Raw genomic sequence first — 20,311 nt, forward strand, 5'->3', positions numbered from 1 at the left:
GGCCTCTCGGGTTTGGGGGATGAAATCTCAACGGGTGTTTCTGCAAGGCTTTGAGCCTTCCTTCTGCTGCTCACTGGCAATAAGAGCTGGAGGAGGCCCTTGGCCACTTGGAGCCTTGGTTTTCCCCTTCCTTGAATTGGGAGTAACCATCCAGGAACCTCCCTACCTCTTCTTGCAATTGTCAAGAACAAAATGAGAGCATGGGTAGGAAAGTGCTCTTTAAAATGGATAGTTAGATAAAAGGAATTATTATTAAGGCAGAATTCCTGCTTTGGCACAGAAAGAGAAAGGGAGGTTTGGCTCCAGGAGATTAAGGGATTTGCTGAAGCCCAAAGAGCTAGGTAGAGGCAGGGTCAGCTTTGTGGAGAGATGGCCTTTCCAAGCTGGAAGGGACCATGGTCCTTGCCTCTCTCCTCACCTGGCAGGGGAACATGATGAGACAGGGAGCCCAGGACCCTCTGGTCAGCTCCTGCCTTGCCTGGCTTCCCTCAGGGGAATCTTGGGGTCTTTTTTTGCTGGGCCTGTCCTTCCCCTGCAGCAGGCTGGGAGTTCTGAGAAGTGGAGGGAATCTGTTGTTAAGTGGGAGGATTGCCTCCCCATATCCGCCCAGTTCCCTGAAGCCAAGGGGAGGCAATTTCTTCCCTCTCTCCTCTGATGCTTTTAGGAGGATCAGCTTCTGAGCACTTTGGGGCAGGAGAAGAGTGGCTGGCGCGCTTGGGAACACTTAGCAGGGGAGCTGGCCCCGCCCTGAAGGGTGGCATCCCTTAGGGTTCGGGGGGATGGCAGAATAGAGAATGTCCCCACATGCTAGTTGATGATGCTGGTAACCATCTCAGCACAGAGCCCTCGCATGTGCTGTTCCTTCTGCCTGGAACAGTTTCTCCCAAGCACTTGCCTTGCTGGCCTTTATCGTTCAGGCCTTCGCCCGAATGCTGCCCCTGCGGAGAGGCCTTCTCTGACCACCAGGCTCAGACGGGACCTCTCCCTTTTGGCCTTTTCCCAATTGGTTATGATATTATTTCATTGTTTCTTGGTTTATTGTCTCTTCCCCAACCTGAGGGCCAGAGCTCAGTCTCTCTTATTTGCTTCTTCACCCCCAGGAGCTAGAACAGTCCCTGACATGTAGTAGGCGCTCAATAACTATTTATTAAATGAGCGAAGTACGGAGCAGTAACAACGGTAGCTGCTGTCTGTCGAGGCCTCCGATTGTTCTTGTGACTTACCGGCTCACGAGCTCTGAGAGGGGGTCATGTCATTCCCATTCCCATTCGACAGGCTTTCCTAAGGTGCACCGCTAGGAAGTGGCAAAGCTGGGATTCGAGCCAGGCCTGTCCAACTGCAAAACGAGGAAGGACTGCATAGAAACACTGTCTTTTTCTCTGTTCCAAGCCATCCAGCTCATGCTCTCAGCTCCCTGGCTGAGCTCATGTAATCGCAGCCTTGTGAGGTTATAATCAAATTCCAGCGGAGTTGGAAAGAGCCTGCAGTCCCCTGACCAGAGTGTTCTAGAGTGGATGATAGCCCTGGGCGTGCTCTACCGCCCCCCCGCCCCTCCCCCCAGCACGCTCCTACTCCCCGGGGCCGCCTCCCTGGGTCTCGGCAGAGCCCTGATGCTTATGCCAAAACTGGCCTGGCTTTGACCTCATCCCGGAAGTCCCTCCGGGAGCTTACCGAGGCCATTACTTGCCCAGTACTGTGCTGGGCCGAGATGGGAAAGGCCTTCCTGGAAGGATTTTCTAGTCTAGCTGGGGGGGACGAGACTGCACTTAACGAGGTTAGATGGCAAAGCGAGATGGGAATGACAGCAGTGCTAGTGCTGGAGCCTGTCCTTGCACTTGGCTGAGCTGAGGAGCCTGGGTCGGACCCAGCTCCGGTGCCAGGCACGTGTGTGGCTGTAGGGGCCACGTGACTACGCCCGCATGAGACTTTCAGAAGGGACCTGAGTTTCTGTTTGAGTTCTGTTGGTATGTCTGTCCAGCTGCCCATCTAACCTTGCCCTTGTGATCAGATCGTGTGCCCAGGTGGGGGGAGGGGGGCTCTGTGAGCAGGCCGGAGACCTTGGCCCTCTGGGTTCCCCATGTGCTCCTGCAGCTGCCGCCTTGTGCTGCCTGTCCCCGGGGGTGACCTCACCATTTCTATCCTGTGGCTCTCCACAGGCCTCCACTGTGTGGGGAGCTAACCCTCCCCCCTCCCCCACCCCAACCCGCGGGCACACGCCGCTCGCTCGCCAGCTGGCCCCCGAACCAGCTTCCTTGCTCCTCTGGCTGCCTCGATGTCACTGGGGATTAGTGTGCATTTGTGGCTTTTAGTGCCCCCCCCACCCCCCCGCTGCTGCAGCCTCACCCTCTGGAGCTCAGGGATGGGCTTGGGCCTGGGAGCCCCCTGAACCAGGGAGCAGCCCTGACCATCCTCTCCTCTGTTTTCCCTGACGTCAGAAGGCAGAGTGCTTATTCACTTTGGAAGCGCACTCACAGGAGCAGAAGAAGAGAGTGTGCTGGTGCCTGTCGGAGAACATCGCTAAGCAGCAACAGCTGATGGCTTCGCCCCCGGAGAGCAAGGTAAGGGCCTCGCCGGTGGCCGCCGCCCTGGCTGCCTGGCTTCCCCGCCCCAGCCCGGACCTGCAAGCCTCCGAATTGAGCTCGGGACCAGCTCCAGCTTAGGACTTGGATCTGAGCAACAAGCTCTTGGCAGGGAGGCCCGTGCTTGAGTGTCTCTCCCCCTTGGCGTCTCACGGGGTCTACCGGGTGGGTTTTGCATGGCTCAGGTAGAGCGACGGAGCCTAAGGGAGCACGGCCATCACTTCTCGGCTCTGTTCGATGGTTTGCCTCTGGCCAGGTCGAATCTGGGTTGGCCCGCTGCTGCCGCCTGGCATGGAGTCCCCCTCTGCCATGCGGTAGGTCGTGCCCAGGGGTAGCACACGGGCGTTTAATGCTGGCTGAGGGCCGGCATCGTTGGGAGGTGATGTCTGTGGCGGAAGCTGTTTCTAGTTCACTGCAGGCCACAGCCAAGTGGAACCAAGTGGAGTTTGCTGGGGACTGGGGGCTGGCCAGCTGGAGCATCAGGGAAGATTAGAGCCTCCCAGCTGAGGCTGACCTGGGATGGGCGCCCCGAAGCTGGTCCGGTGCCTGTGGAGGGGATGGGACAGGAGCCAGATCCCGGCCTTCCCCTTTGTCAGCCGGATGCCAGCCACCGGGCCCAGCTGTAGTTCCCATTTGTGAGTCAAGCAGGGGGCTTCTCTTTGGTGAAAGTGTTGGCCATTTGGGGGTTTGGTCTGGTTGGCTGCAGGAGGATCTGAGTGGTTGGTCTGCTGGCTCAGGGGGAGAGGATGAATGAAAGCGAGTGGCAGCCAGTAAACTTGCCAGCCTGTTTCTTCTTCCCATGCGTTCGGCAGGCATACGGTGGGGGCTGCGGGGACAGGCCTGCTGAGGGCAGGAGGTTTCTGGGTAGCCTCCTCTGGAGCAGTGGTGGTAGATAGCAGCCCTGCAGCTAGTCCTGAAGGAAGGGAGTAACAGTCTGAGGCTCCTGTAATCTCAGACTTGAAAGTTATTTTGTTTTATTCTAGCCAGAGGCAAGAGTAACTTTGATGAAGGGGGAGAGCGGGAAGGGCGCGGACTTTGACTCACACTCTACCGCTGACTGGCGGTGTGACCTTGGGCAAGTCACTCGACTACTCAGTGCTTTGGTGCCTCCATCTGGGAACAACAGTTCCTCCTCCGAAGTGTTGCCAGGAGAGTTAAATGAGATGGTGCATATGCAGTTCATGGCACATTGCCTGGGACGCAGCAGGTGCTCGCTCAACCACAGCGGTGGGGCGTGCACCGCTCCCAGCTCTGCCCCAGCAACCTGTGGCTACCCTCCCATTGCCCGGTTCTTCTACTGAGCAGAGACCTGTTGCTGAGGCTGTAGGCTGCCTTGTACCCTTGATCCCGGCTTGGTCAGTCAGAAACCAGACCATTCTCTTCGCTGGGGCAGTCCCTGGGATGATCCATGACTAAACTCCTGCCCCCCAGCTTTCTTATATTTTGGGCTTAGCTCCTTCTGGTGTGGGGGGAAGAGTTCTTTCTGCTTCAGCTTCAGAGTTTGCAGGCTCTGGAGTGTGTTGGCAACTGTCTTCTCGGTGCCTTGGGTGGTCTGTCCATCTTCGGTTGGGAGGACAGTTTGAGCGGCTGAAGGTAGTCTGCGTTTCTGAGACAGGCTGTGGGCCCTGCAGGCTATGGATTTGGCTGGCTGACACTGGAAGGACCCCAGAGTTTGGGGCCCAGCTTCGGGGCCACGCCGAGACCTATGGGCGCCCTGGGCTGGCAACAGTTAGACTCCTCTTCAAATCAAAACTCTTTAAATGTGTGTTTAATGGAGCAGGTGTGTTGGGTGGGAAAAGGGTAAAGAAGGAGGGCCTGAGCACCGGGACAACCTCAGAATTGCCTCCTTGCCTGAGAACTAAACCCTGGCGCAGCCCTACGTACCCCACTGGACCACCATCCTTAGAAGGGAGTTATGTAACCATGTTTTGTTAGGCAGGCAGACCCCTTGGGGTCCCAAGCCCAACCTCCCCCACCCCCACCCCCACCGTACACACTTCAAGAGTCTTAGCAACTTATTCCTTCTGGTCCCTTACAAAAAGCTCCCCGAGAGAAATTCTGGTAAGTATGATTTCTCCAGGCCCATGGAGTTCCAGGAGGGCTCTAGCAACCTTAGCAACTTGGCCTGGTGGCCATCTAGCCGGCCCACTGGTCGTCCACCTGTGCTCAGCTCCACCAGGTCCCGGCAGCCTCGGAGGTGACTGTGAACATCTTTGCCAAGGGCTGGGCCACAGCCTTTCTGCTAAGGTTGCTGACCTCCAGGGAGAGAGAAGAGGGAAGACCAGGCAGAGCTCAGGCCCCAGCTTCTTGCTTTTCAGGCAGAAAGAGTCCTGCTTGATTAATTTGTCCTGACTGAGTAGCATGCTTTTTTTTTTTTTTTAAGTGCCTTTTCTTTCTTTGTTCTTCCTGAGCATGCTCCGCCTTCCGCTGTACGTGGGGGAAGCCTTTGCCCAGGCTGCTCCCAGCCGTAACTCAGATGCCTCTCTGCGGAAAGAGGGGTTTGCAAGGGAACTCCCCAGAGTCCCATGCCGCCCCTTCTCAACCCTGTTCAACAGTGTTTGCTGATACCGTGGAATGGGGGACCCTTCACACATCTCAAGGAATGCAAAGTTCTTCCCAAATTTGCAAACCATAAATGGGATGCCCCGAACATGAAATGCTTGTTGGGAAAGGCAGATGGATTCCAAGAACAACAGGGAGGCAGCTGGGCCACTACCTGTGTGTGGCCTCTGGCAGCTTCTTCCTCAGTGGTCCTGATCAGGCATGGGTCAGGTGGCTCTTTCTGGCTCTTTGAACTTTGGGATTATCCTGAAAACTTCCCGTGGAAGATTATCATGGAGGGCCTGGGGTCATGCGGTCTCCATGAGGGAACCCTGCCCTGCAGATTCCCCCAGGACTGGATTGCTGTGAACTCTGCTACCTGTAGTGGCCGGGTCTGTTGGGGAAGTCACAGGCTTTCCGTGCTGTCCCTGGGGTACCTGTGGGTTGCTGTCCGGGTTGGGGGGGCTCCAGCTGGGGCAGTGTGGATACAATGAGGCAGGCAGTGTCTGGCCTGAACCCCTTCTCTGGGAGCTCTGTTGCCTTTCTCCAGCTCCCTCTAAGGTGCCCGCGGTTAGGGACGGGGCTGCCCTGGGTCGGCCCGTGTGAGCTCCCCTTCTCTCTGTAGAATTAAGACCCAGCTTCCTTCCACTCACCACTCACCACACCCTTCTTTCTCATCAGAACTCTTCCTACTTGCTTCAGGATCTATTCCTGGAGGGAACCTACCTTTCTTCTGCCTCGGATAACTTTTACTAGACTCCCCGCCACGGGGAGTGCTGGGATGCTTCTAATCTAGAATAACTCACAGGTAATCCCGCCTGGGGCCACTGAGGTTCTGAGCCAGTAGGGACAAATAGGTGCATCTTATTTTGGTTATTCAATCAAATACACATAACAAATGCCTCCTCTGTGCCAGACCCTAGGTTAGGTCCTTTGGGGTCACAGAGATGGATGGGACCTGTCCTATGGAACTCTCCTTTCATTGGACAGAGGTGACTGGGAATGGCGATCCACGCTTTAAAGGCTGTGCCTGTTGCGTCCTCAGAGCCGTCCGGTGGGGTCTGGGCCACACATTCGTCATCCACTCTGTGACCCTCCACTGAGCCCCCGCCACACGCACAGCGCTGGCCTGGGCCACGGGAAGGCTCTGAGGAGATTAGGCTTCTGACAGCCATCAGGTAGGCGAGGGGCGCAGGGCATCAGGGACTGCTCCGTTCTCGGGGTACTCCCTGGACTCCATGGTGGGAATGCACGGACGGATCTACCACATTCTTTCCTTGCGAGATCGCAGTCCAGGGGCGGAGACAGATCTGCCAACGGATTGCTCAAAAACGATACGGCAAGTGATATGGGAGGTGTAAACTCTTACCACTTTGTGACCTCAGGTGGGGCACCGAGCCTTGCTGAGACTCAGTTTTTTCATCAGTAAAGTGGATGGATTAACAGGGTTCTCGTGACGAGTAAGCTCGTGTCATGTGCACACAAGAAGAACTCTGTGAACTAGCTGCTTTTGTTACCATTTTAAAGCTATGTTTATTTAGGACGATTCTTCTAGTGGCCTTGCTTATTGAAGCTGAATGCTGCTACCCTGAGCGCATGGGATGATCGCTCCCTGTCACTGCCTGGTAACTGCCTGCTGTGTTCCGGGGTGCAGGCAGGGAAACTGAGGCCTCCTGGGCCTGCTCTGGCTCTGAGACTTCTCCCGGATGTGACGCCTTGTCATCTCCACTGGTCAGCTAGAGGCGGGGCCCCGGTGATGCCAGGGTCTGTCTGAGCACCTTAGGAAGGAACAGGGGCAGGTCCTGGAGACAGGCAGCCCTGGCCTGAGTAGACAGCGAGCTAATTCCAGTTCTGTCTGGTTCCACAGAAACTCCACCCTTATGGCTCTCTCCAGCAGGAGATGGGGCCGGCCAACTCAACCAATGCTACCCAGGATAGAAGCTTTACCTCATCAGGACAGACTCTGATTGGCTGAGCAATCCCAAGGGCGGGACTCTGCTTCTGGCAACTTAACCCTTTCTTGGGCATCCCCTACCACACAGTAACCTCACCTCAACTGGACCCAAAACGGAGGACCAAGATGGTGGGCCTAGGGTCATCTGAAGGGAGTGGCCCCACGGGTGTGTGTGGACTGGCATCAGAAGGACCACAGTGGTATGAGAGGCCCTATGGGCACGTCCCAAATGGAGAAGACTCAGATTTTTCCCTACAAGGAAGAAGGAGGAGAAATAGCATCTGGGCTTCCTGTGGTTCCAGGGCCCGCCTTGGGGGCATAGGAGAGGTTGGCAGAGGTCAGCCATGACGGAGAATAATGTCATCAGCCTCCGCTGCCAGAAGACATCTCCACGCAATCACTTCTTCATCTATTCTCATTCATTCATTCCTTCATCCAGCAGATATTTGGGGGGCATCTACTTTATGCCAGGCTCTAGGCTAGGAACTGGGGATTCTGTGGAGAATGAGGTGGATATGGTCTCTGCTCTTTTTTTTTTTTTTTTAAAGATTTTATTTATTTGAGAGAAAGAAAGCACGCATGAGAGCACGAGGGACAGGGGCCAGAGGGAGAAGCAGACTCCCCACCAAGCAGGGAGCCCGGCGCGGGACTCGATCCCAGGACCCTGGGATCATGACCTGAGCCGAAGGCAGATGCTTAATGACTGAGCCACCCAGGCACCCCATGGTCTCTGCTCTTATCAAGATACCGGTCCTAGTAGGGGAGTGAGCATTAAATAGATCAACACCAACACACACACACAAACACACACACACACACACACACACACACACGTGATTACAAACTGATCACCTATGAAGAAAAGGATTCCTTTAAGAGAGAATATTACTGTGTGTGTGGGTGGGGGGGGGATGGGCAGGGAATATCCTAACTTTTAAGTTGAGACCTGCAGGCCAGAAAGGAGTTAGCCAGTCAAGGACTTTGGAAGGAGTGTTGCAGGCAAAGAGAACAGCTTACGGCGAGTACCTGAGATGGGAAGGAGCTTGGCATGCTCGGGCCAACAAAGGCCGGCGTGGCTGGAGCTGAGTGAGGAGGCAGACCAGGTGGGTGTGTGGGGGCCAGATCACGTAAGTGCGTGTGCAGAGATCAGTTAAGGGGTCCCTTCAGTCTTCCAGGTGAGGAGCAGTGGTGGCCCATCCGGGTTAGGGATAGTGGTTGGGGAGGTAAGTATGGGACTTTCCAGACCCTGGGATGTGGTGGAGGTTCTGGAATGAGAAGAGAGAATTCCTGGCCCCACCCCGCTTCTCCTCCACTGTGTCTTGTTCTCTCAGTGATGCAAGTGAGCACTGGAGCCTGCCTCACAGAGCCTCCTGGCTGGGCCTGGGTGGGCACCAGGGCCGAGTTCTAACAATGGCCCTGGAAGCGGGGGGGGGGGGGGGGAGCAGCAGGGGCTTCACGTGGCCCAGGTGGGAAAGTTCACAGCCCCCAGGCCTCAGCAGGGATTGCCTGTGCTCTCCCTCCATCCTGTGCTGAATGGCCCGACAGGAAGCTGGGACACAGCCCTCTGGAAGTGGATTTGGTTTGCTTTCTGCAGAGCTCCCAAGGCTCAGGGACTGGGGCTAGGTGTGGCTCAGCTAAAGGAAGACCTACTGGGGGACAGTGATTAGAGCCCAGCCTGCTCACAGCCTGGAGCAGCTCAGCTCTCATGCCCTTCTCTAACTGCCAAGACCTAGAGGGAGGGAAGCCGGAGGTCACAGGTCCGAGTAATAGAGCTCCAACACAAAAGGTATATGTAGGACCATGGTCACTTACATAGAAAAGGGGGGTCAAAGAGGCTGGAGAGATGGCTCAGGCCAGAAAAGCCCCTGGACCTTGGATGGTCTCTGCATCGTGTCCTGTAAGACCTTCTCAGTGCCTTTAGAGAGGGCTCTTATGCCTGGTGAGGTTGCTCAGCGGCTGTGGCCACTTGAACTCCAAGAAGGATGGCCCAGAAGAGAATACTACGTCCCTGACCTCCCATGTAGGCAAGATCAGACATCCCCTGAACAGGGGGGATGGAATGTATCAGCCAGTGACCAGGCTGATGTCCCAGCGCAGCAGGGAAACCGGCTCGGCCCGCTGCCTAGCGCTACACGGTGTCTGTGGGCCAGGACTCAGCCCGCAGGGTTAACTCTGAGAGGCGGACCAGCTGCGTGTGCACAGACAGCAAGGGGCACTTTGATTTCATTTGATTCCCTTACAAAATGACATTAAGGGGAATGTGAGGCCCGGGAGAATTGCCTGTCTGGAAAGGCAGCAAGCTTGACTCTCCGGGACCTGGTCACCAGATAGGTGAGGATGACAGGAGCTCTGGCCACAGGGACATGGAGAATCCGAACACAACACCGAGCCCCGGGGGCAGGGCTTTCCTCCCAGCTTGTCCCCGACCGGCCGCCGACCTGAGTGGTGCTCCCGTTGGGGTCCTAGGCCCGGCCGGCTGCCGGGGGAGCGGACATCAGCTCCTGGAGGGCCCGGGCCCATCTGGCCGGGGACTGTGGTGAGCCACAGCGCCATCGGCGCTCTGCCTCTCAAATCGGTGAAACAATTCACTGGGCTCCACGGGCTTGAGAAGATGAAATATGACCGGGTGGCTGGAGCTCTTCAGCGTCCCAGTCCGTCCCCACCGTCCGGGATGATGGACACGCTATGGAAACTGCGTCTGAGAGTCATAATCACGGGAAACACGGCTGGGCCCCACCCTCCACGTAAATCATGCTAAGAAGCCTACACAATGGTCTCTTTCCTGATGGTCCAATTGTCTTGGTTTGGTGTCTGGGGCCCAGGAGCCGGGAGGACGGGAGCACACCATTTATTGTTGAAAAGGCCATCTGTGAGATTTGAATACAAAGTGATCCTTTAAGTTCCCCTCACACCCTTGGATCCCGTGCTTTCTTAGTTCGCAGGCGCTGGGTCTTTTTGAAACTCTGTCTCTCCTGTAAGTAGCCTTGCCGGGTCTCTGCTGGCCTGGCCTTTTGACCCTTTGGGAGCTGGGACCTGTTGGAAATAATGATGACATTTCTTTAAGTATGTCTTGTTTGTTTGTTTTAATCCTTTATTTAAAATTTTTTCATCAGTTCAGGCACCAAATCCCTCATTTCTCACACACAGCCCCAAGTGGGGGTCTGCAGAGTGAGGGCGGAGGCTGTCTGTGGGAGGGTGCTTCACAGGGACAGCAGGGCCTTCCGGGATGGCAGCCGTGGTCCCTAGGCATTATTCTCTCCCCAGGCCTTCAGCAGCCTCACTGTACGGATGAAAGGGACTGAGACTCAGAGAAGTTAAATGACTTATCCAAGGTCACACAGCAGGCAAGAGGCCAAGCTAGTCTTCAAGCCAGAGACTTTCAACCTAAGCCACTGCTCTTTCCAGATGCCAAGGTTTGCCTTTTGGGTGTGGAAGCAGAGAAATCAATCATCTCCTTCTGGAAGAGGCAGGAGGATGATATCGTGCATGTGGAAGCTGTGGACCTTTTAGCTCTAGAGGAGATGCTTTAGGACGAATGAATGAGATGTCTTATTCTCCACATAGTGGAGAGTAAGCTTCCAGAGTTCATATGTCTGAGGGGTGGCCCAGAAAAGCTCAAGAGCTTCACACCAGATTTGATATGAAGGGCAAGAGAGAGTTCCTGAAGATAGGCTCTCAGGGGGCACTGGGACGGTCGGCTGATGCCCCTTTCTCTTTCGCGTCTGGCATTCAAGAGGATCAGCAGACACAGTATTGGGTACCCAGCAGCAATGGAACTGTGGCCAAAGGCAGAAAGGGACAGCTACAGGTTTAGGACCTGAGTCTTGGAAGCAGGCCTTTGACCTGAGCCCTGTCAAAGGTGGGGAGAGAGTCTGCTCTGCATTCTGGGCCCAGATTTTGCTAATTGACTAGTTCCAAATCTCAACCCCAAGTAACTGGGAATCAGCTGGACTGGATTTCAGATATTCCCCCCAGGAAGCAGACTCTTTTCCCTAAAAGGCTCAAGTGTTTTCCAGTCTTTCCAGCCTTCTCCTCTCCCCTGCTTGCTGCCCACCTGGCTCTGGACAGACTGCCCACTCCGCCATCTTGCTCTTCTCCTCCGCCATGGTGCTCTTCCTGCTTTAGCTCTTAATGAAGACAGCACAACCTGACCCTCCATCCTGTCTTGTCCTTATCTTCCCTCAAGCCTTTCTCCAAACAGGACCACCATCCTGCAGTTGTTCCCAGATACTTGGTTTAAGGGTAGAACAATAACACAAGGTGGTCCGGTGAGCGCCTACACTGTGACCTCTGTGGTCTCTTTAACCCTCACTCCAGCCCTCATGAAGTTCATTATCCCCATTACACATCTACTTTCCTTACACCCAACTGGTAGACAAAGACGCCGAGTCTTAGAGAAGTTAAGAAACTTGCCCAAGGTCACACAGCTGTGGTGGCAAGGATTGGACCCTGGCAGCCCAGCTCCAGAGCACCTGCCTTGGATCGCTCTGTATTACTGCTTTCTGGCAATCACAGACCATCCAAGCTGCTTCAGACCACGTGGGAGGCTGTTGTCAGAGTAAAGCCCAGGTCTCTGCTTGGCTCTCAAGACTCTCCCTGGGTGCGCTATACTCCTGCCGCGTGGCTACAGCCCGGCCGCACTGGATTATTTCAACCCTTCTCCAAACTCACTGTGCACGTTCATGTTTTGGCTGTTCCACCTGCAGTTGCCTGCCCTCCTTTGCTGTCCCTGCAGTCCTCAACCTTTAAGGCTTGGCCCCTCTCCTGAGACACCGCTCTCGGGCGTGTGTCAAAGGTGCACCAGAAGTCAGTGCTTCCTTCTCTGTGTTCCCGTGGTATTTTGTTCATCCTTAGCACAGTGTGTTAAGCAGATATGTCTCATCTGCAAGACTGTGAGCTCCTTGGGAGCCAGTGGTGGTCATATCTTATCTATTTCTTATTCTGTTACTGCCCCATCCTTAGTACGACATGCTCAGGAGATGTTGTAGAATAGAATTGGGTCCTGTAGTTCAAGCCTCTCGTGTTCTAGAATTTAAATGAGGAAACTGAGTCTCAAAGGTCACTCAAGGGAAGTGACCTGGCCACAGTCATGGGACAAGTTAGTGGCTGAGTCAAATCTCTGTCTTGGCTGAGAGCTTTCTCTGTTGCGCCTCCATCTGGTGAGACCAGAGCCTGGATCCCCACCTGGTTTATTAAACAATCTGGCCAGGCTCATTTCAGGGTCATGGATACTACCATATTCTGTGCTGACTCCTGGCATCCTCAGAGGCAAAGGACAAACTGACCAGAGCTGCTCCCATGGCTCTCTTCCCCAGGTTTGTGGCCTCCCCTCTCACTGAACCCCTTGCCCTCAGAGAAAACCAGAGTAGGATTCTGAAAATCTTGGTTCCAATCCTGATGGTGCCCGTAACTCACTGTGTGACTTGGGGCAAACTACTTTCTCTCTCTGATCGTCTGTTTCTTTACCAAGAAAAATGAGGCAGTTGAGTCTAAATGGGCTCCAGGAGTCATCCTCAAAGCCTCAGGGCTCTAACAGCAGGTTAAAGGAAGAAAGAAAACAGACGTTTTGGTCTTCACATTGAAACAAGAGTATGCGCGGTGCATATATGCAAATGCTGTACGTGGTTAATATTCATCATGGACTCGTGACACATAGGGTATACTTAACGGATCTTGTACGGGAAGGGATCCCCGTCATAGGTACACAAGTTATAAGCACATTGCTGCCTCCTCCCCACCCAAAGGTGCCTCCTTCCAGGCTGGCCCCTGGGAAGCCAGTACAAAGAGCTTTCCAGCCCCAAATCCTCCCCTCTTCCTTCTTCCTTTCTACTCACCAGACTCTTTTGTTTGAACTTCACATATATATGTTCTTTAACCTTTCCCATGACTGGGTCGGCTCTTTCAAGTGGAATTTGTGGTGATCAATACGCAGTGCCTTTCGTTTCTCGTGTGGTCAGAAATCTCCTTCAGACTCTTCCCCAGAAGTCACCACTGACTTTTTTTTCATTGCCTTTAATGTATATCTTCTTTCACTCAAACACTACTCCAGGTAAATTTCCTAAGACAGTGTCTTTCAAATGTGAGCAGCTCTCTGTGATAGCTTTTGGCTGTTGTTCCTTGTGGAAGAACATTCAGGGTTAAGTAAGTAGGCTAGCCTGAGGAGCTGACCACCATTTATAACAGAGTTTTCAGTGGGGGAATGCATTCTGAGACCCATAATCAACTCTCAGACGGACTCTGGGAACACAACTCAACACATACCCAAAAGCCGATGAATACAGTGTTTATTTTATGAATGACTAGAATTTTGATGGGACCATTGAACCTTTGAATGTGGAACTGAAAATCCTCCCTCCTCCCACACTAATACCAGTTGAACAAGCTGATTTATAGAAACCAAGACCAAGAGAGGGGCAAGAACCTGGCCAAGGGCTAAGCAGTTGGTGCTAGAACTGGAAGTAGGCCCCAAACCTCTAGCTTCTAGGCCAGTGTTCCTCTTTGGGGACTTCTGAAGAGTCGGCCAGGTTGGGGGGGGTGGGGGGGTGGGGCACAGATGTCCTAGGGATGCCCTCCTTGTCTCACTCAGCTGGAAAAGTAAGTCACCACCAAAGTAACCACTTTGGGCTGTCATGGAAATAGTGAGAAATGGCCTGGCTAATGGCGTGGGGAGAAGTTGTCTAGTGGGCTGGCTGGTCTATAAATTCCTGGTGTGTTCCTGCTGGAGCGGAATGAATGGGCAGCTGTTTTACCTGGGGCTCTGAGCGTGGCAGGACTGGTGGAGATGCTCCCTGTGCTCTGTTCTAAAAATAGTGGTGGGAATGGAGCTGAGGGGAAGAGGAGGGGGATCCTTGGGGAGCTGGGTGGGGCACCTCGCCCCCTTCCTCTTCCTGCCAGGCCCTCTGTGAGGAGGGGCCAGAGGTTCAGAGGATTTAGATCTGGGAGGGTCCCGGAGCCATCAGCCCTCACACCCCGTCCACACACAGGAGAGGAGGCCCCGCAGGCCCCAAGAGGGGAGAGGACTGGCCAGCAGTGGCCGAGCCCAGGGCAAAGGCCCCAGCTCGTAGGCTCTTTTCCTCCCGCTCTTTCAGCAGGGCAGCTGCGGGCCTCGGGAGGCTTTCTCTCACTGCCTCTGGGCGTGCACAGGGCCTGGGAACTCCTGGGGCCGGATGTGGTTGCTTCCTGAGAGTCGCCCAGCAGGCGAGGAGCACCGGCTAGTCTGCCCCCAAGCCCTGACCTCTGCCGGCGGGCCTTCCAGCGCCACGCCCTCCGTTTGCTGGTGTCCCCACCCTTGCTAACTTGTTCTTCTGTTGCCTCCTGGCCTGTCTGCAGGGACGGCGGACAAGGGCCTACAGGACAGAGGGCCTACTAGCTCAGGACCTTTCTCCACCCTCCCTTAGGAACAAGGAGACCTAGCTAAGGTTCAAACCCCAGCTCTGCTTCTTGGTAGCTGTGCAGTTAGTGGTGGGTCACCTAGCATCTGTCAAATGAGATGAGGACCCCTATCTCACTGGATTCTTGGGAACATCCGAGGGGTTGGATTGTGCGAAGTCCCTGGCGTGTAGTAGGTACTCAGTCACGGGAGCTGTCACCACCAGATCAAGCATGGGCACAGGCTTGACTTTCTGCAACCCCCCTCCATGGGGCTTCTACCAGTGGAGATATGACAGTTGTTGGTTTGTTTTTTAAAGGCAGTTGACTTTTGTCGTGTTGTTACAAAAAGTGATTGGTGTTTAATATGAAGAAAACATTTAATACAGTTGAACCAGAAGAAGGAAATGAAGTTCGCTTTTAATCCCAACACCCAGAGATAACCACTTTTAACATTTTGGGGGTGTATCCTGTCAGGCATTTGTTTATATACACATATATATACTTGCAAATGGGGGCTACTGGTGCACACAACTTTCTAACTTGTTTTTTTCCATTCAGCAATGTGTAGTGTATCCATGTTTCCATGTCAATAAATATTCTACAGCATCATTTTTAGCACTTGGGGATTATTTCATTGTGTAGGTGAAGTAGTTTTATCTAAATAATCTCCAATAGGGGCGCCTGGGTGGCTCAGTCGTTAAGTGTCTGCCTTTGTTCCGCTCGGGTCATGATCCCGGGGTCCTGGGATCGAGCCCCGCATCGGGCTCCCTGCTCGGCGGGAAACCTGCTTCTCCCTCTCCCACTCCCCCTGCTTGTGTTCCCTCTCTCTCTGTGTCTCTCTCTGTCAAATAAATAAATAAAATCTTTTAAAAAAAAAAAAAATCCTTAGAGGCATATCTTGGTATCCCCAGCATCATCCAATGTACATGTTTGACCTTCCACAAATATTTGTTGAATGAATGAATATTTTGTTAGAATAAGTTCCAGGTAGTAGACTTTCCAAGCCAGAAGGTATATTTTTGTAAAAAAGGTTCTTGGTATCTATTGCTAAATGACTCCCTGGAATGGCTGTACTGATTTATGATCAGTACTTTAAAGATTTTATTTATTTTAGAGAGAGAGAGAGAACACAAGCAGAGGAAGGGGCAGTGGGAGAGGGAGAGAGAGAGAGAGAATCTCAAGCAGACTCTGTGCTGAGTGCGGAGCCTGATGTGGGGCTTGATCTCAAGACCCTGAGATCATGACCTGAGCTGAAACCAAGAGTCGGACACTTAACCAACTGAGCTACCCAGGTACCCCAGGACTTTCCCTTTTTAGCACAGAAAGTCCTGCTTGCTGAGAAACCCCTTAGTCCCAAGCAAACTGAGAGTCTGGGTGAGAGAATGCCCATTTCCCACACCCTCACCAACACCACATTGTTACACTTGGACGGGGGTTAATTTCTTTGATTACGAGAGATGTTGAATATTTATTTATATGCCTTTAGTCACTTATGTTGCCTCTTTTGTGAGTCATTTTGCACATTTTTTAAATTGGGCTGCTTATAGTTTAACTATAGTTGACAAGAGCTCTCTGTATAATAAGGATGTTTGTGTTTTATTTATTATTCTTTGAAACTATAGATGTTTCAGATCGATAGGTAGTCTGTCATGTCTATAAATTGTTTCGGTAGTAGTTTTTTGAGATATTATTCATATGTCATAGAATTCATTCATTCAGTGTGGGTTTTTTGGTGTATTTCACAGAGACTTGTGCAACAATCACCACCATCAATATTAGACTCTCCAAAAGAAACCATACCCTATAGCTGTCATCCCCCATCTCCTCCAACCCAAGGCAACCACTGAGACACTTTCTTGTCTCTATAGATTTGCCTATTCTGGACAGTTTGTATCAATGGAATCCTATAATATATGGTGTTTGGTGGCCAGCTTCTTTCACTTTGCATCATGTTTTCAGGGTTCATCCATATGGTAGCACATAACAGTACTTCATTTCTCTCTATGGCTGAATAATATTTCATGAACGGATGGATCCATGGATATACCACATTTTATTTATCCGGTCATCCATCGATGAACATTTGAGTTGTTCCTACCTTTTAGCTACTATGAATAATGCTGCCATAAATGCTTGTGTGCAGGTTTTTGTGTGGACATATGTATTCACTTCTCTTGAATATATACCTCGCTGTAGAATCCCCGGGTCAAATGGCAACTCTATGTGTAACTTTTGGAGGACTCGCTAGACTGTTTTCAAGAGGGGCTGCGTGGTTTCACATCCCCACCGTCAGTGTATTAGGGTTCTACTTTCTCTGCATCCTCTCGGATAACACTTGTTATTTTCCCATTTTAAAAATGATAGCCATCCTAGTGGGTTTGAAGTTGTAGCTCACTGTGGTTTTGAATTGCATTTTTCTGATGACTAATATATCTATAAATTTTTAAGTTTTTTTTTTTTTGGCCTTTGGGGTTGTGGTATTCACCACAGGATTATATAATATTCACCCCCCTCAAACTGTTTGGTTTATTTTTCAAATTTTACCCCCCCCATTAACTGTCTATTCCTACAGCAGGTTTATTATAGCTTTATGGTAAGTGGTAATCAATGCACACATCCCAAGGCTGCCCTCCCAGTATTCCGCAAAATTTCCTCTGAAATTCTACACCTTCATTCTAGTCTGCCAGAGTTTTACCCTTACCTTTTCCATAAACGTATTTCTTTTTTTTTTTTTTTTAAAGATTTTATTTATTTATCTGACAGAAAGAGACACAGCAAGAACAGGAACACAAGCAGGGGGAGTGGGAGAGGGAGAAGCAGGCTTCCCGCGGAGCAGGGAGCCCGATGCGGGGCTCCATCCCAGGACCCCGGGATCATGACCTGAGCCGAAGGCAGACGCTTAATGACTGAGCCACCCAGTCGCCCCCATAAACATATTTCCATATCAGGCATGACACCAGATCTAGAATAGTTTGTCCTCACCTCCTACTGCTCATAGCGAATGAGTCAGCTAGCCCATACTTCTCTTTGCTTTCCTCCGTGCCTCCCAGGGATGGTTGAAATCATCTGGAATTTTAGTTTGTGATTATTATCATTTTTAGACATTCGTCCTGTTATGTTTTAAGAGTCATTTATTTAAATTGCATTTAATTCCTCGATTATGTTACCAGTGGTTAGGTATATACATGTTTCTGGCTTCATTGCTTGCCCGTCTCTCAGACACCACACCATCTCATTCTTGACTCCTTGACTTGGATTCATTTTTTTTTCTGGAGAGCTCTCTTGAGTACTTTTTCCAGAAAGGGTCTGTGGGTGGCATAGTTTCTTAGTCTTTCTAAGTCTGAAAATATTTGCCCTCACGTTTGAGTCACCTTTTCCGAAGTAGAAAATTCTAGGCTAACAGTCCTTCTCCAGAAACTTGAGAGTGATGCTTTGTCATCCCAACATTAATGTTGTAGGAAGCGCTGTACTCAGCTGATTCTCTAAAGTTTCTTTATGGAAACAAGCAGGATTTCTCTTTCTGGTCTTGGAATTTAGAAACGTCACCAGATCATTTCTAAGCTGTTTGTTCTCCATTGGTAGTGTCTCCTGGTACCAACCAGGTAAGCTCTTTCAGCTTATACTGGTTCAGGCAAACAGGTGAATGGTGCTGCCCATTCTCTAAGGCAGGAACAGTAAAGAGGGAACAGTTTGGGTGATGGAGGACTAGTTAGTGGGTTCTCATGGAAACAAGAACCTTTAGAGCAGGACTTCTTAAACCACCTGTGGTGAAGGGCCTTCTGCTTTTATAAAACTCTCACTACATGTGATTTCCCATGCTGGTTTGCTCACTCCGGAACCAACCTTGTACCCAATTCACATTCAGTAAGACCAGTCTGCTGGTCTTGGGCTTGGGTATCATGGCAATGTCAAATGGCTACAAAAGTTTCCAAACACTTGATTTTGCTGCTCATAGCATTGCAAACCAGTAACAAGAAGTGTGTGGATCAGTACCATTCTGCAGACCGTGCTGAGTAACCCTGACCTCATCAAACCCCGGTGCCCATTTTAGAAACAGGGAAGCTGAGGCCCAGAGAGGAGATTGGCCTTGCCCTAGATCTCACAGGAGACAGCAGCAAAATCAGCATTTCAGTCCGGTCTTTCCTCTGCTGACCCTCTGCTGTGGTGGCCTGGGCCCAAACCCAGCAGGTCAAGCAGCACGTAGACTCAGGAGGTGCTATACCTGGCAGTCAAGGTCACAGGGCTGGCCTCCAGGTATCTGAACTGGTGGCACTGTGCTGAATGCTGGCCGGGAACTCGGGAAGTCAGGGCCCAGCCTGACCCTGGAGCTGGCACAAGCACAGCGGGTTGGGGATTGCTCCCTGAAGCCTGAAATCCTAGGCCGGCATGTGGCTGGTTGGACTGCAGCCAGGAAGGGAGACGGTCTTGGCCCTTGGCCACCCTGTACATCAGCAGCTACCTCAGGTCAGGCTGATGCCACCGAGGCGCAGCAGCGGGTGCCCAGGTTGGAGGCAGGAGCCAGCCAGGGACAGTTCACAGGGACAGCTCTCCAGGTGGACATTTGGTCTCCTGGCTTTCGCCGCACACGGGCCTCTCCTCATTGTGGTTAGGAGATCTAGCTCCCGGGAGCAGATTGTGAATCGGCCTTGCCGCCTGAAGTTGTTGAGAGTAGGGGAAGGTGGCAAGAGGAGAAGCGCTGAGGGAACAGGAGCTGGGGGAAGAGCATAGGCCTTGGGGCCATTGTTTCTGCCACATGACCTGTCTGTACCTTAGTTTCCCCCTCTGCAAGATGGACCTGTCGCTCAATAAATGTGAACGGCTATCCGCTGGGAGGACATGGCGGGCACCGTGTTAGGCCCTGCTCGTCTGTTAGAACGTCAGCAGATACTTTCACATTTGACTCTTCACATCAGCCCTCCCCAGGTGAATTCGGTCCTTTTCAGAGGATAGCCCCAACAATGCCAACCCAACAACAATGATGCTGCTACTTACTTGTTACACACTTACCGTGTGCTGGGTACTCCACATGCACCACCTCATCTGGTCCTCCGCAGGGCCCAGTGAGGGACATGGTAATAGCCCCATCTTACAGATGAGGCAACTGAGACTCAGAGACATTAAAATGGCTTCCCAAGGTAACTCACACTCTGATTTTTTTTGGACTCCAAAGCCTGTGTTCTTTCTAAATTCCACTGACTGAACTCATTCCTTTAGTGAGAGAGCCTGGAGGGGCCTGGGACTGGCCACTGAAAGGGGGCCGGGAGCAGGGCTGGGTCCACTGGATACCCCTCTCTGGCCTCGCTTTAGGGATAGAAGACTGAGGCCAGTCAGGAGGAAGGGACTCACCTGGGTCCTGCAGGCTATAGGCCAGAGCCTCCCATGGATTTGAACTTGAGGATATCTGCTGTGTCCGGTCCCACCTCACCGCCTGTAGCTCATGCCCCAAGAACAAGGCTAGTAATACCAGGAAGAGCCAGGTACGTGCCCTTAGCAAGCAGTGGGAGAGCAGGTCCCCTACCCTGGCATTAGGGTCACGGAGGCCAGAACACGGCAGGACAGTCCCTGCCTGCAGCGTCCGCGTCATGGTCAGCTATGCTCACTCTCCAGGTCAGATCTTGGGAGCAGGCTACTTCCCTGTCTGCCTGTGACCATAGTTCTGAGCATGGGCTCCAGCGCATGTAGAGATTCAGTGTTTATTGAAATAACAAATGTGTCTTGGCTTACTCTTCTGTGGGGAGGGCCTTTCTGAACGGAGTCCATAGACCTCTAAATCAGGGATGTGAGACCCAATGAGTAAAGGCCCAGAAATTCCTAAGTGGGTTAGCAGATTTAAAGCTTGGGCTGGGGTGGGTGTGTACAGATAATT

At 52.3% G+C, this 20,311-nt stretch overlaps 1 protein-coding gene across 6 annotated transcripts in view; it reads left to right on the forward strand.

Annotated features, from left to right (window-relative positions):
- The window catches only part of RGS3 (regulator of G protein signaling 3), a 116,388-nt gene that overhangs the window by 60,258 nt on the left and 35,819 nt on the right, over window positions 1-20,311 (forward strand). For 3 of the 6 annotated variants that reach the window (XM_032418317.1, XM_032418318.1, XM_032418320.1), the window contains one exon: window positions 2,436-2,558. In XM_032418317.1, coding sequence (XP_032274208.1) covers window positions 2,436-2,558 — 123 coding nt within the window. Of the gene's footprint in view, window positions 1-1,925; window positions 1,965-2,435; window positions 2,559-6,987; window positions 7,661-20,311 lie in introns of those variants that run through there. The other 3 variants (XM_032418321.1, XM_032418328.1, XM_032418322.1) reach the window with 2 other exon arrangements.

The sequence above is a fragment of the Phoca vitulina genome, unplaced genomic scaffold (assembly GCF_004348235.1).
Source record: "Phoca vitulina isolate PV1807 unplaced genomic scaffold, GSC_HSeal_1.0 scaffold21, whole genome shotgun sequence".
In the NCBI taxonomy this organism is placed as follows: Eukaryota; Metazoa; Chordata; class Mammalia; order Carnivora; family Phocidae; genus Phoca; species Phoca vitulina.